Source organism: Helianthus annuus, chromosome 3, assembly GCF_002127325.2.
Source record: "Helianthus annuus cultivar XRQ/B chromosome 3, HanXRQr2.0-SUNRISE, whole genome shotgun sequence".
Lineage (NCBI taxonomy): Eukaryota > Viridiplantae > Streptophyta > Magnoliopsida > Asterales > Asteraceae > Helianthus > Helianthus annuus.
This window is the reverse complement of record NC_035435.2, coordinates 172,370,116-172,390,641: the sequence shown is the minus strand read 5'-3', so window position 1 is coordinate 172,390,641 and position 20,526 is coordinate 172,370,116. Positions and strand designations below refer to the sequence as shown.

The 20,526-nt window shown below is 35.4% G+C and overlaps 2 protein-coding genes across 5 annotated transcripts; both read left to right on the top strand.

The window, feature by feature from the left end:
* The first annotated feature begins 548 nt into the window (after positions 1 to 548).
* LOC110930886 (serine/threonine-protein kinase tricorner) lies at positions 549 to 9,996 on the top strand. Of its 4 annotated transcripts, none has more exons than XM_022174278.2 (14): positions 549 to 702; positions 2,013 to 2,375; positions 3,120 to 3,294; positions 3,407 to 3,490; positions 3,576 to 3,817; positions 3,907 to 4,126; positions 4,637 to 4,716; positions 4,809 to 4,893; positions 6,019 to 6,150; positions 6,252 to 6,365; positions 6,460 to 6,507; positions 8,078 to 8,162; positions 8,824 to 8,880; positions 9,574 to 9,996. In XM_022174278.2, the coding sequence occupies exons 2-14, from the start codon at positions 2,158 to 2,160 to the stop codon at positions 9,675 to 9,677; spliced, it is 1,644 nt and encodes a 547-aa protein (XP_022029970.1). In that variant the 5' UTR covers positions 549 to 702; positions 2,013 to 2,157; the 3' UTR covers positions 9,678 to 9,996. The 4 variants fall into 4 exon arrangements, with proteins under 4 accessions (XP_022029970.1, XP_022029968.1, XP_022029969.1 ...); XM_022174276.2 differs by having other exon boundaries at positions 562 to 775; XM_022174277.2 differs by having other exon boundaries at positions 562 to 809.
* A 2,344-nt stretch (positions 9,997 to 12,340) lies between these two features.
* Positions 12,341 to 18,574, top strand: LOC110930887 (uncharacterized protein At4g14342). Its single transcript, XM_022174279.2, has 5 exons — positions 12,341 to 12,494; positions 14,982 to 15,040; positions 15,859 to 15,944; positions 16,536 to 16,659; positions 18,317 to 18,574. Exons 2-5 carry the CDS (start codon positions 15,035 to 15,037, stop codon positions 18,362 to 18,364), a joined length of 264 nt encoding a protein of 87 aa, XP_022029971.1. The 5' UTR covers positions 12,341 to 12,494; positions 14,982 to 15,034; the 3' UTR covers positions 18,365 to 18,574.
* The last annotated feature ends 1,952 nt before the right edge of the window (positions 18,575 to 20,526 follow it).

Below are 20,526 nucleotides of genomic sequence, written 5' to 3'. Positions count from 1 at the left end.
AAATTAACACATCATCTTTTTTTAGGTTAAACAGATCTTTTAAAAGGATTCTCTTAGTACTGGTACAATCATATCTATTCCTTCATTATATCTACCTTCTTTTATCTATAATTTTTTCCCTTAAATAAAAAAACACAAATTCATTTTTATGATTTAAGTATAGTCAAAATAAACAAATCCACCTTTAAAAAACAAAAACTTTATAAAACTAAAGTGACACAACCAATGATCTCTTGATCTAGTGGTTAAGGGAGAGGTGGGAAGCTTTGCTTTTCTTGAAGGTACTGGGTTTAAGTCCAGACAAGGAGGTTTTAATACTAACTTGGTGATACTAACAGACTAACTACTAACCCGGTTAGTGATATCCTACCTGTACGCCGTAAAAAAAAAAAACCAAAGTGTTTGCATCATAACCATTTCCATTCACTCCTACAATAACCAAAATCTCGTGACATTTGAGCAGACGATAAATTGACATATGAAGACGATAAATTGAACATCACCATGAAATTCCCGCGAGATAATCACCAACAAAAGAACTGGTTTCAAAAAGCTTTCGTCGGATTTTCAACTGCTCAAAAATCACAAACACAACAACAACATTTTCTGATAATTTTCTCTCTCTAGATTACTCTCTCACTCCTTCACTACCATTTCTAGGGTTTACAATTCAATCGTTCGCACCATCCACAAATCCTTTCGGTACACTCTCATCACATCTGTTTCCAATTTAGGGTTTCAACTTTCAAGCAATCGCAACTTCTGTTTAGTTACGGTGATTATTCAGTCCTACATTTGATTATTATTCTGTATGTCTACTTTATTGCAGCTTTTGTTTGTTTAATTGTTTGATCTGAGAATTTCCAGGAGTATTGTTTTGTAGTTCCTGATTGGATTTGAAAGAAATTATTAATATTAATTAATTATTTCTTTAATTTTGGGGATTTATGCTTGAAAAGAGTAGATTACTGGATTGGCTAAAATTAAAATTAGTTGAATTTTTTTTTTGAATGTTATTGTTTTCTGTTTTAATTTTGGGGATTTATGATTGAAAAGAGTGGATTATGGATATTACTGGATTAAAAATTAAAATTAGCATTTTTGAATATTATTATTTTCTGTTTAGGTTTGGGGATTTATGCTTGAAAAGAGTAGATTATGGATATTACTGGATTGGCTAAAATTAAAATTAGTTGATTTTTTTTTTGAATATTATTATTATTTTCTGTTTTAATTTTGGGGATTTATGCTTGAAAATAGTAGATTATGGATATTACTGGATTAAAAATTAAAATTAGTAGCATTTTTTTTGAATGTTATTATTTTCTGTTTAGGTTTGGGGATTTATGCTTGAAAAGAGTAGGTTATGGATATTACTTGATTGGCTAAAATTAAAATTTAGTTGCATTTTTTTTAATATTATTATTTTCTGTTTTACAATTGCACTAATTTTAACGTTATTTTACTAATTTTGTGAAAATAACGTTAAAAGCAGCGGATGGTTAATCACGCATCATATGGTGGCATTGATAGCCGAAAGACAAAAGGGTACATGCACTAATCGGCCTTTGTCCCGATTGCTAAGTGTTACGTGCCTTATGTCCAAGGATTGATGCAAAACTACTATCGAGCCGGGGGTGTCACTGGAAGCAGCATCTCTATTCCTATGGGGTAGAGGTAAGGCTGTCTACATCTTACCCTCCTCAGACCCTACCTTAGCTTTGCTATTGGCGGGATTTACTGAGTATGATGATGATTTTCTGTTTTAATTCTGGGTCTCTACAAGTTTAATGGTAGTAGATAGATATCATTGACCAATTGGATTTGGGGATTAGTTGAATATAATGTGCTTTATGTTGATCATTGGTAATAGGTTTTGGTACTTAATTGGATTAAGTAGTTTTGATTGGTTTAAAGATGCTTAAAGTGTTTTGAGTTACAGTTGTACATATTTATATTTTTTAATCTTCTATATTGAATGCTCTGATTATTCATTTATTCGTTTATTCCAGTGGAAATATAGTTGGACTGTGTACTTCTAAATAGACGATGCGCTGATTGTTTTCGTTGACCGGTATTTGGGTTCTCAATGCGTTGATCATTTTCGTTGATCGGTAGTTGAGTGTTGATAAGGAGGAAGTGTTGGTTGACTAAACGATGGACTTTGCAAGGCGTTGGTGTAAAAAGTTGAAACCGAAAGATAAACCAAAGTCTTCACCGAAAAAGGAAGGTAGAAGTAATGGGAAGGAAGGATTACGAGTAACGAGTGATGAAGCACCTTCAAATGCTACTAAGCAGAAGGTTGAAGCTGCTAAGCAATATATAGAAAAACATTACAAGGAGCAGATGAAGAATCTTAATGAGCGACGGGAACGGTATGAATTTTATGCATCTGTTAGTTTGTATGAACGATTGAGCGTAGCTAATTAAGCTCACTCGTTAGTTGTTATCAAGCCTGCTTACATTTTAGCAAGTTGCTCGTGAAGTCGCAATCATAGCCCATTCTATTAAGTCGTAGCCTCAATAAATATCTATATAGAGAAAATGATCTTATTAGTCTATAGTTTTGAGGTTTAAAATGCATTTTTCAAATTAAGTGATTACGTCATTTACGCGTTTCGTAACGGTCATCTATATTGGCATTTTGTTCCCTGAAAAAGTAAATGATTAAGGGCTGATACGATTGAAACGTTACATGAATGTAATTAAGATTTCCTTTTGCCTATAGATTTATCACCTTATTAGTTTATGACATTTTCGTTATATTGAATGACGCCATTTAAATGTAAAAGGTCCCAGAGTTACATTTCATATCTTAACCCTACGTTGATTAATAGTGTGAATTTTACGACGGAAATGCTGACATTGCTCCATGTAAGAACAAATGGTTACTATTCTTTATTGTTCACTTGCTAAAACCGACGGATATTTGAGGATTGGCGGTGAGAGTACAATTTTTCCGGTGCTCGTTTTTCTTTATTTTCGTGGGAATTAAATTTAGACATATATAATTTGCAACAATAGGTTTGGTTGATATTTCACATCGTAAAAGTTGATAATCTAGGTTTCTGTGAACCTACAATAATTATTAAAATGACAGAAGTACATTCGTGATTTAGGCGTAATGTTCTTGAGAAGAAACTAGCGGATTCAGAAGTCTCCGAAGAAGAGCAAAACAATTTACTTAAACATCTGGAGAAAAAAGAGACGGAATATATGCGCCTTCAGAGGCATAAAATGGGTGCCGATGATTTTGAGCCATTAACAATGATAGGAAAAGGTGCATTTGGAGAGGTATATACTATATAGTAGTTTCTTTCGTAACGATATTCAAAAGTCAAGTTTACCAACTCTTTTTTGACCTGCCTTGGCCTGTTGACCATTTGACTTCTAATGTATTCCACAGGTTAGAATATGTAGGGAGAAGACTACCGGCAATGTGTATGCAATGAAAAAACTTAAGAAGTCTGAAATGCTTCGTAGAGGACAGGTGGTAGCTTATATTTATCAAACCGATTATCGTCAAGAGTTTATAAAAAACGCTTAAAGTTGGTTCTTATTTTCTTTGTTTTTAGGTTGAACATGTGAAAGCAGAAAGAAATCTACTTGCAGAAGTTGACAGTAATTGCATTGTTAAACTTTATTGTTCGTTTCAAGATGAGGAATATCTTTACCTAATAATGGAATATTTACCTGGTGGAGATATGATGACTTTACTTATGCGAAAAGATACGTTAACTGAAGACGAAGCTAGGTTTTATGTCGGAGAAACTGTTTTGGCAATCGAATCGATTCACAAACATAACTATATTCATAGGTTATAACAGTTTTCCTTAATTCACTTCATACAAACACGTGACGGGTTTTTTTTTTTATCAGAAATGTAATGTTTTTTAACTGTGACAGGGATATTAAACCTGATAACTTGCTGCTTGATAAATTCGGGCACATGAAACTATCAGATTTTGGATTATGTAAACCGTTAGACTGCACTAATCTTCAGGAAAAGGATTTCACTGCTGCAAAGAACTTAAGTGGGGCCCTTCAAAGTGACGGACGCCCTGCTGTACCGAGACGCACTCAACAGGAGCAACTGCAGCATTGGCAGAGAAATAGGAGGATGCTGGTATGTTATTTTTGTTTAGAGTAAGATGCCATTTTTGTCGCTGAGGTTTGGCCAGTTTTGCGACTTTCGTCTAAAGGTTTGTTTTTCCGCATCTAGATCCAAAAGGTTTGAAATCTTGCCATTTTTATCCGGCGCGTTAACTCCATCCATTTTTTAACATTAAGTCAAGGGTATTTTCGTCTTTTTGTTAACTTAAAGGGCAATTTGGTCTTTTTCACAGTTATGTACAAGTATTTAAAATACCGAACTGCCCTTTAAGTTAACAAAAACGACGAAAATACCCCTGACTTAACGAAAAAATGGATGGAGTTAACGAGTCGGATGAATATGACAAGATTTCAAACCTTTTGGATCCAGATGCGGAAAAAGAAACCATTAGACGAAAGTCGCAAAACTGATCAAACATTCAAACCTCAGGGACAAAATGGCATTTTACTCTTTTGTTTATTTTCTTTCTTAAAATGCAATTACATCGAACATATAATAATATTTCATGTTGTAACTTTGTAGGCTTATTCGACTGTTGGTACGCCTGATTATATTGCTCCTGAAGTTTTGCTGAAGAAAGGATATGGAATGGAATGTGATTGGTTTGTATCTTTTGTGTTAAACAAAACACTTATTGAGTTATTGGTATATAATTATAATAAGAATTAATTGAATTTTGTTTTCCTGCCTGTAGGTGGTCTCTTGGGGCTATTATGTATGAGATGCTTGTTGGTTACCCGCCCTTTTATTCAGACGAACCCATGTCTACTTGTAGAAAGGTAAAACATTCACTTCATTTTACGTAAGTGTTATTGTATTATAGTGCACCACTAGATTGTTGCCATAGGCCATGCGTTGCGGTGGCAACGCCTTAGTGTGACCTATATAAGCATTGCGGTTATAGTGTACGATGATGACGTTAACGTGTGGTGCCTGCACGTCACATTACACGTTTTTGACTTTGTTACACACGTTACATTTGTGGCATTAACGTCATTTGACATAGATAAAAAATAGTATGTCTTGGTCGTTGGGGTGTAAAGGTGTAAAAGTAATTTAGACAACGGCGTAAAGTAATACAAACATTAACGTGGTTAGGCATAGATAAAAAAAGTACAATAATGTTTTGGACGTTATGGTGTAAAGTTGTAAAAGTAATTTAAATAAAACGAGGTGTCACGTTATTAAGTAGAAAAAAATGGTGGGTCAAAGTTGTCAATTACCAAAAGTTAGAAGTCAATATGTAACTTACTAAAGATGAGGTTGATAGCATAGTTATTAAAGGCACTAGGCGCACTCAAGGCCCATAGGTCTCGCCTGGTGCCTAAGCGCAAAGCCCAAAAAAAGCGAGGGCCTGAGAAAAATAAAGCGCATAATGAAAAAATTTTAAAAATATATTATGTATTAGAAAAAGAATACTATTCTTCAAATAAAATAAACAAAGTCTATTATGTAACACTTTATATCATCTAATTAGTACCAAAATATTAGTGTATTAGTGTAGAAAAGTAGTTTTCCTTGATTAAAAATAGAATTTTGGCTAGAATCGTGTCGGAATTTAGCCGGAAACTCTCCGGAATCTAGGAATCTTGCCAGAATGTGCGCCTGAACCATCACCTGGAGAGTTAAAGCGCAATTTCCTCGACTTAAAGCGCAACTGCGTCGCCTCGCCTGAAAAATGAGCATAGGCGCAAGAGGCGATGGCTTTTAACAACTATGGTTGATAGTGTTTCATGTCCAAAGTTTGAGGGTATGAAGTGAAAAAACCAAAACACTTTAAAATTAAGTAAAACTCTGGGGGTTGGAATTGTTATTTGTGAAACATGAGGGACTTTGTTTGTCGGTGGGATATACAATTTTTATCATTATATCTTGATGTTTATTATTTCCATTTATTAATACAGATAGTGAACTGGAGAACTCATTTAAAGTTTCCAGAAGAGGCAAAACTGTCTCCCGAGGCAAAAGATTTAATCTGTAAACTTCTATGCAATGTTGAAAAAAGGCTCGGAACCAAAGGAGCTCATGAAATAAAGGTGTTATGTGCATAAGGGCTTTGTGCAGTTTCGTTTTGCTTTGCTTTGCGTTTACTACAAAATAATTGAATAAATAAAAAATATGGTCAATGTTTATACAGGCACATCCATGGTTCAAGGGTATAGAATGGGAAAAGTTGTATCAAATGGAAGCTGCGTTTATTCCCGAAGTTAATGGCGAGCTGGATACCCAAAATTTTGAGAAGTTTGAAGAGGTGAATTGTTTAGTTGGGGGAAATATTGTTTTATTAAACTGAATTTTGTATTTTTGCTTACGCTTTTGTTGTTCATCGTGTAATACTACGGCAGGGTGAAAACCAAATTCCTTCCACAACAAAATCGGGGCCTTGGAGAAAGGTTAGTGACAATCTATGTTACAAATTGCTATTCTAATACTAGGGATGAGCATGTTGGCGAACCGGTACCGGTACCGAATGGTACCTTACCAATCAAATTTCGGTACCAATTCGGTACCCACTTTTTGGCATTTTTGGGATCGGTACTTTCGGTTTGATACTGGTATTTTACTGATTTTTACCTTCAAATACCGTACTCGTACCGTACCATGCCTAGCATATTCGGTACCGGTACCCAACTTTGGCGATTTTGGGGATCGGTACTTTTGGTACCCACTTTTTGGCGTTTTCGGGATTGGTACTTTTGGTTCAGTACGGTACTTGTATTCTACTGATTTTTACCTTCAAATACCGTACTGGTACCGCCGTATCGTACTGAGCATTTTCGGTACCGGTACCCAATTTTGGCAATTTTTCGGGATCAGTACTTTCTGTATCGGTACATTCGGTACCGATACCGAGCTCATCCCTATCTAATACTCGGCAGTCGGCATATATGTTATCGTGGTAGTTGGGCCTTTCTTTAGTTTTACAAACGTGCATCTGTTAACATGCACATTATTTTGGTTTACCACTGTTGGTAATTGATTAGCTTTTAGAAACATGTTGATAGTATCATTATTAGGCCACTGGGGGTGGTCCGTTATAAACAATCCATCACTCGTGAAACTATCACAAACACCGCAGCCACCATATTTATAACGAGTGATAGTTATAACGCGTGGATTTTATCACGCGTTGAACATTGTTGATTGTATGTGTATGACTTGTACGTTGTGTATTAATACTTGTACGTTGGAATCCCATCACTAGTGATGACCACCGCCACTAAAGAATGTTTGTGAGTGATAGAATAGTGGTTTGCTGACATGGCGGAATATGATTGGATGTTTGTGAGTGATGGAATTTCATCACTAGTGACCACCCCCACTCCCCTTGGTAGTCCACAACAATGTGAAACTGAATCTCACTAGTATTACATAGTTATGAACATTTAATTTGCACCGACACCTCAATTTTGGAATATCTTACATCAACATAAATACTAGAGTAAAGTACACTGATAGTCCCTATGGTTTACCAAAATTTTGGGTTTGGTCTCTAGCTTTTCAAAAGTACACGGATGGTCCCTGTGGTTGCCCTTTGTGATGCATCTAGTCCCCAACTTTTTCCAAAAATACACGGATGGTCCTTATGGTTTGCACTTTGTAACGCATTTAGTCCCTAACTTGGACCTGCTAAAACCCTTAGATTTGTTGGCTGGGGACTAAATGCGTTACAAAGTGCAAACCATAAGGACCAAATCCCAAATTTTGGTAAACTGTAGGGACGATTCGTGTACTTTACTCTAAATAATAAAACTCAGGAAGCTAGTAATTTTTTTTTACTTCATCCACGAATTGAGAAACACACACCCGTCATGTTGTTACAGTGAATTATTTTGGCAACTATAGTGGTGGTCTAATTGATGTTTTTTACATTTTGTTGGTTTTGTTAAAGTCTTTGATATATTCTTGGTGTTTTTGTCTTATAATTTTCATATATTCATATTGTTTAGTTGGCAATTGCAGATGCTTTCTTCTAAGGATGTCAACTTCATGGGGTACACATATAAGAACTTCGAAATTGTAAATGAACATGAGGTTCCAGGAATCGGTACTTATCTCTCTCCTTGCATGTAGGGCTGCAAACGAACCGAACGAACACGAACAGAGCCTTGTTCGTGTTCGTTTGTTAAGAAACATATGTGTTCGCGAACCGTTCACGAACACTTATCAAACGAGATTTTATGTTCGTGTTTGTTTGTTAAGGAAATGGACTTGTTCATGTTCGTTTGTGTTTGTTTGTTAATTTTAGCCAACGAACAAAAACAAACGTTGACGAACAAAAATGAGCACAAACTAATGTTCATGAACACAAATGGAAATAAACGAACACAAACAATCGTTCATGAACAGAATATATAATACACTGACACTTATTAGACATTTAACTTGTCGGAATTTTGAAGTATTTAAATACATATAAAAGCTAAAAACACTAATTAACTATCGAACACATTACCGAATGTTCACGAACATAAACGAACGAACATGACCCCTGTTCATGTTTGTTCATTTAACTAAACGAACGAAATTCCTTGTTCGTGTTCGTTTGTTTACTAAACGAACGAACACAAACGAACTTCCCGCCGAACGGTTCACGAACTGTTCGCCGAACGTTTGGTTCGTTTGCAGCCCTACTTGCATGCATGTGGCCACTTGTACTGAATTTATCCAACACAGTCGTCGTTAATTATTTTTTCACAATTTTTCAGCTGAGTTGAAGAAGAAGAATACAAAACCGAAGAGGCCAACAGTGAAGTCACTTTTTAGTAAGCTCTCTCTCTCTCTCTTCAACATATCACTTCATCCTTTGAAAAACGGATGCAATGTTTGCATGTGCTAATGTAAACGTATTCACGTATCTAAAATATTCCTCAAATATATCACAAAATAGAGCATTCTTGCAATATTATAACTATTCGTTTGGTGATTTTAATGATCAAGGAGGAATAATATGGATTAAACTTATTTTTTCGAAAGAGTAAAATGCACGGATAGTCCCTGTGGTTTGGTGAAATTTCACCTTTAGTCCCAAACTTTTCAGAATTACACTCTTAGTCCCTGTGGTTTGACAAGTTGTTACTCGGATAGTCTCTAAAGCGGATGAAGGTTACTCGGATAGTCCCTGTGGTTTGACAAGTTGTTACTCGGATAGTCCCTGTGGTTTGACAAGTTGTTACTCGGATAGTCCTTGTCATTTCACCCCCACTTAACCAGAAAAACTAACCTCCATCCGCTTTGGGGACTATCTGAGTAACAACTTGTCAAATCATAGGGACTAAGAGTGTAATTTTGGAAAGTTGGGGACTAAAAGTGAAATTTCACCAAACCACAGGGACTATCCGTGCATTTTACTCTTTTCGAAAAGAGTTATTTTGGACATTCCAAAAGAATGTCATTGCATTTATTTTGTAATATTATATAACGTCTACTTATTTGCTTGAAATTCCGTGCTTTTGCAGAAGAAGAAACAGATTCGGCTTCCTCTCAACAAACTCAAGGAAGCTTTCTAAACCTCCTACCCCGCCAACTAGAAGTCTCGGAGGAAAAAGAGTCGTCTTCATGAATCATTACTGATCTGTTCATAAACAGTCACATAGCCATAGTTTAAAAAATTAATCAAAATCAAAAGCAATGTGTTCTTTGCATCTGGACAGCTTTTAATTAAGTGTGGGTAAATACCAAATGAAAGATGGGCTTGCAGTTTGTTCAATTCGCAGACGAAAATGATTTGTTTGAAATTCGGGGTTTTTTTTTTCTTCCGGTTTTCGGGTCTTTTGTAAATTGGTTTCTTGGATTGTGTATATCTGATTTAGTTTTACTCTCATGTAATTGGTGTGTAACTTATACAATTGTCAAAGTAACATTTATTGGGTCTTATTGCTTTTTTGCGAGTCCTGTCGTTGTTACAGGGTTGAAGTTGCAGGTGGTCACAACTTTTGTTTGCCAATTTGGCATTGTATTAAAAAAGGCTTAATTATTTCGTCTATCGTGTGCTCATGTCCCTCACCGATCCTTATCGACCTAGAACATGTAGCTTGTCTAGGTGGTCCTCTTTTTCAACTTTCTTTTCGGCTAATAAGAAAACAAAATGGTGCGGCTTTCTCTTCTTTCTATGCATGTAACTCGGATTGTAATATGTTTTGCACACGCTACAGATGATGACTTCTCATGGAGGCATAATCGTCCCTTTTTGATCTACGTTGACTAGGTTGTCGAAGACGGGCACCCCAAGCAGCCCGTTATAATAGGCTTCATTAATGCGTTTAGGCTTGTAAAAAGTCATAATGTACACAAACGGGCTTGCTTGTGTTCATTTGTGTAAGTCATAATGTACACAAACGGGTTTGCTTGTGTTCATTTGTGTAACTTTAAGTGAATTAATGAAGGAATGCTTACTTAGATGAACGTCGTGTTTGTTTACTTTTGTAAGTTAACATTCAAAACCAATGGAATATAAATGAAAAAAAGAAGTGAACGCCAATTTTATATATCCTTAAAGATAAAGGTCTACCACCGGCCAAAGGACAAAAATGTCATTCCTCAACAGAGAAGTTATAGGTTCTGAACACATGTGTTGCCGGTATTTTAGAGTTATTTTATCTGTTTCCTTTTCTTCAATATCTTTTCTTGCTTTGATGTCACTATCTCGCAACCATTGCTGGCTTGCTGTTTCGGTTAGTATCGATTATTAAAAGTAAATGATAATAGCCAAATTGAAGTCTAAACATCATCCGTAACATTTGAAAGTAAACGGGTTGTACTTGCCAATGATTTAAAAATGGGATGGGATCAATTTCTTTGAGTAAGTATGTAAACGGACCTTAACGCTCTGTTCCTGAATTAAGTTAAGGGGAGAAAAGAAATGATTCTCTCATTTTATTTTCTCTTCTCTCCGTTTCTTTCCAAATTGGAATGATTAAATTTAGGCAAAAAAACCTCTCATTTTCTCTTCTCTTCTCTCCTTTAATGAAACTCTGGAACACAACTAACAATTATTTCTTTCCAAATCTTTTCTTTTCTCTCATTTATGCTGTGTTCCAGAGATCCACTTAACAGGGGGAGGGGAGGGGGGGGGGGGAATGGGTTTTTTTTTGCCAATAATAGTCTTTCCAATTTGGAAAGACATGGAGGGGGGGGGGGGATGAGGAGGGATTTTTAACTCGGGAACACACCCTTAATGAAACACGGAAACACAGTGTAAAAAACGTCAACTTTTAGTTAAACGAGCAAATATTATAATTTATGTTTGTTCACTTATTAAAAAACCAACATAAACAAAGTTTCCATCATACTTTATACGAAACTGAAGTGGATTTTTCAAACTTTAATTTTAATTTTGTAACTAAAATTAAAATAACCGTGACTAGGGCTACAAACGAACACGAACAGACCTTGTTCATGTTCGTTTGTTAAGAGATATATATATGTTCACAAACACTTACCGAACGAGATTTTCGGGTTCATTTGTTAAGGAAATGAACATGTTCATGTTCGTTTGTTAATTTTAGGCAACAAACAAAAACGAACGTTGATGAACACAAATGAGCACAAACTAAACACAAACAAGCGTTCATGAACATGATTTGTTACACTTATTAAATGTTTTATTTGTCAACTCATCATCATCATTATCATCAACATACCCAGTAAATCCTATCAATAGCAAAGCTAAGGTAGGGTCTGAGGAGGGTAAGATGTAGACAGTCTTACGTCTACTCCGTAAGAATTGAGATCATGCTTCCAGTGAGACCTCCGGCTCGATAGTAGTTTTGCATCAAGCCTTAGACATAAATCACATAACACTCAGCAATTGAGACAACTGCCGATTAGTGCATGTACCCTCTTGTCGTTCGGCTATCAACGTCACCACATGATGCATGATTAACCATCCCTCTCTTTTAACGTTATTTTCAGGAAATTAGTAAAATAACGTTAAAATTAGTGCACTTTCACTTTTGCCCCCCGATCCCTCACACATATACATTATTTGTCAACTAAAAACACTAATAAATTATCGAACACAAACGAACATGTTACCAAACATTTACGAATATAAATGAACGAACCAGACCTCTGTCCATGTTCTTTCATTTAACTAGTCGAACGAAATTTCTTGTCGTGTTCATTCGTTTATTAAACGAACAAACATAAACAAACTTCTCACAAAACAGTTTACAACCCGTTCACTAAACATTCGTTTTGTTTACAACCATACTCAACAAGATATAAATTTCTCTATTTAAAAACACACTATTAATAATTATTATGTATCGTAACCCCCAAGCAAGCAAAACACTCGACAGAAACCCTCTCACCCTCTGACAGACGCTCCGTTGATCCATTCTTCTCCGACGTTCGTTAGTACTTCTCGCCGGATTAGGTAATTCTCTAGCTACAAATCTCTATTACTTCCAAAATTATCAATAGTTTCGTTAAATTTTGAGTTATAACTTCTGAAATTCACATTTGCAATAGTAGAAGGGTATATCATACTGTGTTTCATGCTAACTGTTAGATGCTAATGTTTGTTTTGATAGTTGAATAACCAAAACCTAGAATTTGTGTTTTTGAAACCCTAGTTTGTGAATTGCACCACATTCATGCTCAAAATTAAAGTTAGAAACCCTAGATATTGAAAAACTGATTGTTAAGTTAACTGACATTGACTCGAAGAACAGTAGGTAGGCCTGTAATCAGTTGACTGTATTAGGATTAAGCACACACTAACACACAACCGAAAGCCATAACCGATGCAAGATGTAACGTGGTTAGAATGTTAGATCTAAGCTGACCTACGTTCACAAGTGGCAACTAGGGTTATTCTTTATGGAGTGATCATTTTTTATTACAAGTACATGTTATACATATATAGGGAGAGACTAATCTAGGATCGATAACTTTGTGATTATGCGCGCATAATGCGTGATGCGCTGATGAGATCGCATCAGGTGGTGCGATGCGCTGTGATTATATGATGCGAGGCTGATGCACTCTAAATCGCATAGTGCGCTCGCATGATGCGCCCTGATGCGTGCATTTTTCTGAAATCGACCACTATTGAGTAAAATTGTACAATGAGCTTAACAAGCTTGTACAATGAGCTGATGAAGTTGTTAAATGAGTTCTTACTTAGATTACTTGTTACTTTTTGCATAGACTACTTGTACACTTAAGAGTTCAAGGCTTATTTTGGTTGTATTGAACTTCTTTCATGGTACTAGAGCTATTTTGTTGTATTTAGTTATTTTAATCTCTAATTTTTTTTGTGTTTAAAGTTAACGAGTTAAAATATTATCTATAAATATCTTTTTAAATAACAAATGCCTCGCATACGTGATGCGTGCGCATCACGCATCGACTTTTGGGATCAAAACGCATCGGAGTGCATCGCGCATTTTAAAACCAAGCGGGCTGGGCTAAGGGCCGGCTGCATGTGTCCCTCTTCATGTGGTGGCCCGAAAGTAGGTTAGGCCTACGAACCCAACAGACTTTTCACATGATGAAACTGAAGTGTGTGAGTCATTCATCCGCTTAGTTGTCGGTAATGGCGATTGATCTTTTGAAACCATTGATTGTTCAACCCTTTTCGTAAGGTGTTTTAATATAGTAGTGCTGGAATGGCTGCTCACCTGCCTATGGATATTTAAGTGGACTACTAACACTAGGAATAACTGAATAAGCAATGTTGTTACGAAACACTAATTTTTTCGACTTACTTTACGCGCTAGATACACTACCGATGGGAATCCTGTTTGTCTGATGTTAGTGTTTTTGTTTAGAACAAGTAGAGAAGAAGAGTGACAATTGTTTGTCCATGTGTAGAACTGTAATTCTATTTGCAGTGTGTAATCGAACACAAGGGCTTGAATTGAAGAAAAATATGAAATATATCAGTAGCCAGAACTGGCAATTTCAATTTAAAATCGTAATAGCTAATTTGTATGTATATGTTCTGTTGCTTACCACATGAGATGTTATGGTAGTTACGTTACAATTTGCTAATTTTAAAACATCAGTTGAAGAGATGTATAGCTTTTCCTGTTGGTTATTATTATCTTTTTTTAGGGTATGTCAGTTTTAGCATGTGATGTTTGAGGAATGAGGATATAATTTAGGACTGGCATATCGTGTATACCCGTACACGATAAGACACGACACGACACGACACGATAAGACACGATACACGAAATCCGATACACGAACACGACACGATAACTTATCGTGTCCTTTTTTTCAAACGCGAACACGAACACGAACACGACACGATATACACGAAAATTACCTGTTAATACCTGTTAACATGACTATTCGACTGTTATACACGAAAATTACCTGTTAACACGAACAAAAACACGAACACGACATGCTATCTGAGAGTTACAGAGGGAGTTTAGGGTTTAATTTTTTTTAATTGAATGAGGAATGAAAATGGAAAGGAATTAAGGAACCCACACGCACATGGCTGATGAGTTTTATTTAATTTAATTTCTTATCGTGTACTAACGGGTATTAACAGGTAAACAGGTATTTAACCTGTTTATACACGAAAATTAACAGGTAATATCGTGTCTACCTGTTTGATACACGATACCTGTTAAGGCCATACACGATACCTGTTAACTTCGTGTAGGTTCGTGTCGTGTATTCGTGTAAAATTGCCGACCCTAGGATATATCCATTCTCAGTTACTTTTAGATTGTTTCGATTCACGTCTTATTGATTACATATGGAATGAAGAAACGAAAAGTTGATTACATGAATATATATTCTATAGTATAATGTCCCTGTTGTAGCTTTTTTGGTTTAGTCATATACCATTACTTAACGCATTATGGGATTTGATACTAACCTATTCATGCCATTACAGCTTTTGGAGAATCTGATTATCTAACAGTTTGAACTCATACCAACAGGGACAATATGCAGGTAAGTATGGTTAATTGTCATACCTGTATCACTTTATTTTCTACTTCTCAACAACATACTTGTTATTCCCTCATGATTCATAAGCGAGCCTGCCTGCAGTTAATATCGGTGAGATATCGGTTATATCGGTCATATCGGTCCCTTAGTAAAATATCGGTCAAAATATCGGTACCGATATTATCGGTGATATTGACCGATATTTGACTGATATAACCGATATATCACCGATATTTGACCGATATATCACTGAATTATTTGTGTTAAATTGCTATATATGTAAAGTCTGCATTATATTAAAATTACCGATATCCCACCGATATCTCACTGAGATAACCTATATTTCAAATATCGGTCCATTACCGATATCCGATATTTTACCGCATTAACTGCATAGGCCTGCCATTTGGTCTATTTGAGGCAAGTCACAAATCTCTTAGATCATTATTAGTTACATTGGACAACTGTTACAAAAACATGAAATACCATCCGAAAGTTATATCTTCAGTAACCCTTAGGCATAAAGAGTTTGATATCAATCTTACTTGAACTAAGTCACCATTCAACAAACAACATAGGTAATACATATCAGCTTTTTATTCAAGCTCAAATATTCTAATATTACTGTTAGTCTTGCTATTATTTTGCAGTCACTTGATTGGGGCTGTTTTTCTGCATTGGCATCTTTGTTATTATGAACTTAACCGTTTAAACTGATTTTATAGCTCAAAACAACGTATTATTTGTGTCATATCATATATTTTGATATATTTTCTTTATTTTTTTGGTCATAATAATGTTTTTATCTGAGTGATTTGTAGGCTAGTGACAGGTTTAATATCAACTCCCAACTTGAGCATCTGCAAGCCAAGTATGTAGGAACAGGACATGCAGACATGAGCAGATTGTGAGTGCTTGTTTTTCATACAAGTATATATATATATATATATATATATATATATATATATATATATATATATATATATATATATACATATAGTCACCATTTTACAAAATGACAGATGCTTTTTACTCGACGTTGAAGCATATTAGTTTATAATTTATCTTAAATTTTTTGAAGGACCCGTAGCAATTTTGAATTTTGGAATTAGTGATTTTCATAGTTGTCAATAGCGGCTATAGCGATCGCTATAGCGCGCTATGTAGCGAATCGATGAAGTGTCGCTAATTTGGGTTATAGCGACTGATAGCGTAATAGCGACAATTATTATTATTTTTTTTGATGTAAATAGCCATTAGATATAGTCATATAGCTATAAAATAGCTGGGTTATAGGTTTTTGTTAAATATACATGTAAAATAGCATATATACCTGGGTATTTTGATATAATATACATATAAAATTTTTCAAAATTCTTTTTCTAGTGTATCGCTATTTATAAAATAGCGGTCGCTATTTGTCGCTATTCGCTATTAACAACTATGGTGATTTTCACTTCAAAAGTAACTAACATGATGTTTTCTTGTTTGCTTGAAGTGAGTGGGCGGTTAACATCCAGCGAGACAGCTATGCATCATATGTTGGCCATTATCCTATGCTTGCTTATTTTGCAATAGCAGAAAACGAATCGATTGGAAGAGAACGCTACAATTTTATGCAGGTATTCTTCATACATCAACTACAATATAGAGAATGTTCTTTATTTTCTAAATAACTAGTAAGATTACCCGCGCTACGCCGCGGGTTTCGTTCGATTTGTATTTTGGTTCAATATAGCAACCGGAAGAAATATGCTCAAAAGAATATTTACACATGTTTTACATCCACCGAAAACCATAAAAATAAATTTAAATTGGACAGAGGTATGGGCTGATATTAAATTAATTATAAATGGAAATGTAAACTGATACAATCCTGGTTAACCCGCAGAATTAATTAGGTCAAATCTCAATTATTCAGTTACCAGAAATAGAGGAGTAAATCATGGGACAGTTTTACCTTTTGTTTTTATAAGTCCTTAGAGATTTAGGTTGATGGTGTCGATGTTTATGTTTTATTTCTCTGGTTCTATTCCAGTATTTGGAGAATTGCCATCTCGAATTGGCTAAATTTGTATTTCAGTTTCAGTAATTTAATCAGTCAGTTTTTAGTTCCTATCATAAACACTATCTTTAATATAGCTTTAATGAAAATTTACGTCTAAACGTAAACTAACTTGAATTTATACCGAAACGTGCATAAAAATAAGCACGTAAGAAAATATTGTTTTTTAAGTTAAATAATGGTACAACGTGTTTTGGCGGTGTCAAAATCTGAAGTGACTCGAATCAAGGTTTAAAAGAACGGAAACGAGTTTCCAGACGTTTTCCCTTCGCCTCACGTGGCATAAGCCTCGAGGCGAAACGAGGCGTAAGGCCGAGGCGGTATTAATAAATAAATATAAAAATTATATATATTATAAAAATAATAATAATACTAACTAATTTCATCATCCGATTCATCTAAATCATCAAAAACACACTTAAAAAAGACGTGAAATGCTTGAAATTGACACAAAAAGTCAAAAAACATCAAAAACAGCTATCAAAATGCCTGAGGCGCAGCTTTCTTATCGCCTTAGCCCCTCTGAGGCGCATATACATTAAAAACACCATGAGGCGCGCCTCAGACTCGTTTTTTTGGCCGTTTCGCCTCGAGGCGTGCCTTGAGGCGCACGCCTCAAACGTTTTTTAAAACCATGACTCGAATTTATACAGTCTAATGAAAACATATTATATTTGATCTGAGTCGTTTCCGAACAAAATTCATGTCAAAACGAAAACCAACTGAAAACGCACATAAAAATAAGCACGAAAACGTATTATATCTGACCTGACTCATTTTCGGAAAAATAATATAAAATAAAATTTACGCCAAAACGTAGATCATCTGCAAACGTACACAATAATAAGCATAATAACATATTATGTTTAACCCAACTCATTTTCGTGAAAAAAATTACGTTGAGACGTTAATCAACTTTAACCTATACCGACACGTACATGAATATATTATAAACACATAAAACTCGATTACAAAGTCTTTAGAAAGGTAAGGGGTTGTAAGTGTCAATGTTAAAAGTTGAGGGGTAAAAGTAATATTAAAAAAAGACAAAGAGACAAAAAAGATAAAAAATAATAAAAAAAAATTGAAATCACTATTCACAAAAGTTTCTAATTGTATTATAGTTAATTAACTCTCTCTTTACAACAATGTCTTATGAATGTTATAGGAAGACATTAAATTATGCGCGGTAACTTTGTGTTTCTCTTTTGCAGAAAATGTTGTTGCCATGTGGACTTCCACCCGAAAGAGAAGACGAATGAGGGCAGCATCAAGTCCTCCATGTACGCAGTCATGTTTTATTTCAAAACTTTGTTTTCTGTTTGTCAGTAATACTACTGGTCTTGGTTAAAACTGAAATTTCTTTCAACTGTTGGCTTATTGGCGCATCTGGAGTCTTCTATGATGATTTGCTCTACTATGTTATCGTGCCTCAGTTTTTAGTTTGCTATGACTGATTTCGGTCCCCTCAACTACTTTTTGGACATCGTTGTTACTCGTTATATAGTGGGTCCCTCACTCCCTCTTGTCCAACACACGGTATGATTGTGAGATCTTTAGATCATGTCGCTGCAAGTTGTTCATGAGACTAACCTCAAAGTTGGACTTGCGGTACCTAGGATTCATGACCCTGATCTTTATCTCAGTCTTGTTGTTGGTCTACGATATCTCGGCTTCAATAGACCTAACATATCTTATGCGGTTAGTTGAATTGTTGATACATGTACAATCATTGAGAGCTATGCTTTAATAAGGGCAATTATGTTTGGCTTGTAGTTTGTGGCCCTCACTGTCGGCTATTGATAAAAAAGTTGCCATCATATTGTTCACATTTTGTTTGGTTTTGGATAAGAACGAACAAAGTTTCAAGTCTTGTTTTACATTTGTAAGATATAATAATCCTTGATCCTAGACAAGGAAAATTTTATCTATCAACATGTATTAAAAGTTATTTTTTTAATATAGACTACATTATAATTGTTGGATTTTGAGGTAAACCCAAACCGAGAAATTGAACCTTTAGATGTTACTACTATTTTAAGAACCTGACTGATTGGTCGGACCGGAAACCGTCTACAAAGCCGACTCTGTTGAGTCTATTTGAACCGGTATTGCCTGCAGAACCGGTTAACCGGGCAAGGTGGTAATACAAAATTTCAAATATTTTATATCTTCAGATTTTCTATATTATTAATATCGCAAATGGACGCTAAAAATATGAAACAAAATCTTGTATGTTATTATAAATTAGTTAAAATACTTGTTCAATTTACAAATAATTTATAACATGGTCAGGTTTTTCTGTACATAGTTCGATCAGTGGACAAGACAACCGATTCAATAACCTATTCAGCTATAAAAACATTAGATCTTACTCAATCTAGTTGTTTTTATTAATCATTCCAGTTAATTCAGCTATGATTTAGTTTTTACAAAACCCTACTTTCTACTTATCAATACGAACTTTAAGGTCATGTGTAATAGGCATTATAAGGACGTGCAAGAGTTTGATAACGCCCTCTAGGGCTGTAAGCGAACCGAACTTTCAGCGAACAGTTCGTGAACCGTTCGGCGGGAAGTTCGTTTATGTTCGTTCGATAAGCTTAACGAACGAACACGAACAAAAAATTTCGTTCGATAAGCTTCACGAACGAACACGAACAAAGGTCTCGTTCGTTCGACTGCGTTCGTGAACGTTCGGTACTATGTTCGTTTATGTTCGTTCGTGTTCGTTCGTGTTTGGCTTTTTATGTTTATTTTTCTAAAAGTTTTTAATGTTATTTTTTACTTTCCCCCATATGTATTATTTCCCTCTCTCTGGCCCTCTCCCTCTTTTGATATCACGCTCCTTCATTCAGGTTATCTCCAATCGATTGAACCCAATATTATTCATCCCTTCAATCTTTAAATGGTTATATTTAACTACTTTCGTTGTGTACAATGTTTAAGATTAACGATACCTTTTTTAATTTTCAGAATTAAAGTTCATTTGTGTTCGTGGTTTGTGTTCACGAACTGTTCGCGAACAACCAAAATTCCTTAACGAACGAACACGAACACAAACTTCCGTTCGTCATGTGTTCGCGAACAGTTCACGAACATCCAAATTTCCTTAACGAACGAACACGAACATAGCCTTGTTCGTGTTCGTTCGGTTCGTTTACAGCCCTAACGCCCTCAACACCGCCCACTTAGGCATCATAGAAGCATGAACAGAGAGAGCATTAACCGTTACACATTTTTTGAAGAGGTGTTATGATACTGATATGATGAAAAATGCCCTTTATAGGTTATTAATCATTACACATGATCTAATTAAGGCTTGGACGGTATGGGACCGTCCAACATCATCGCCGTGCCCCCTCTCCATATCCTGCACATCGTCGTCGTGCCTGCTTCGTCTAGATCGTCAGAGGTGAGACGA

Coding starts and splice junctions, on each gene's coding strand:
- LOC110930887 (XM_022174279.2), top strand. Junction 15,945..16,535: donor CATGCAGACATGAGCAGATT/GTGAGTGCTTGT, acceptor GTTTGCTTGAAG/TGAGTGGGCGGTTAACATCC. Junction 16,660..18,316: donor AACGCTACAATTTTATGCAG/GTATTCTTCATA, acceptor TCTCTTTTGCAG/AAAATGTTGTTGCCATGTGG.
- LOC110930886 (XM_022174278.2), top strand. CDS start 2,158: ATGGACTTTGCAAGGCGTTGGTGTAAAAAGTTGAAACCGAAAGATAAA. Junction 3,491..3,575: donor AAATGCTTCGTAGAGGACAG/GTGGTAGCTTAT, acceptor CTTTGTTTTTAG/GTTGAACATGTGAAAGCAGA. Junction 4,894..6,018: donor CCATGTCTACTTGTAGAAAG/GTAAAACATTCA, acceptor TTATTAATACAG/ATAGTGAACTGGAGAACTCA.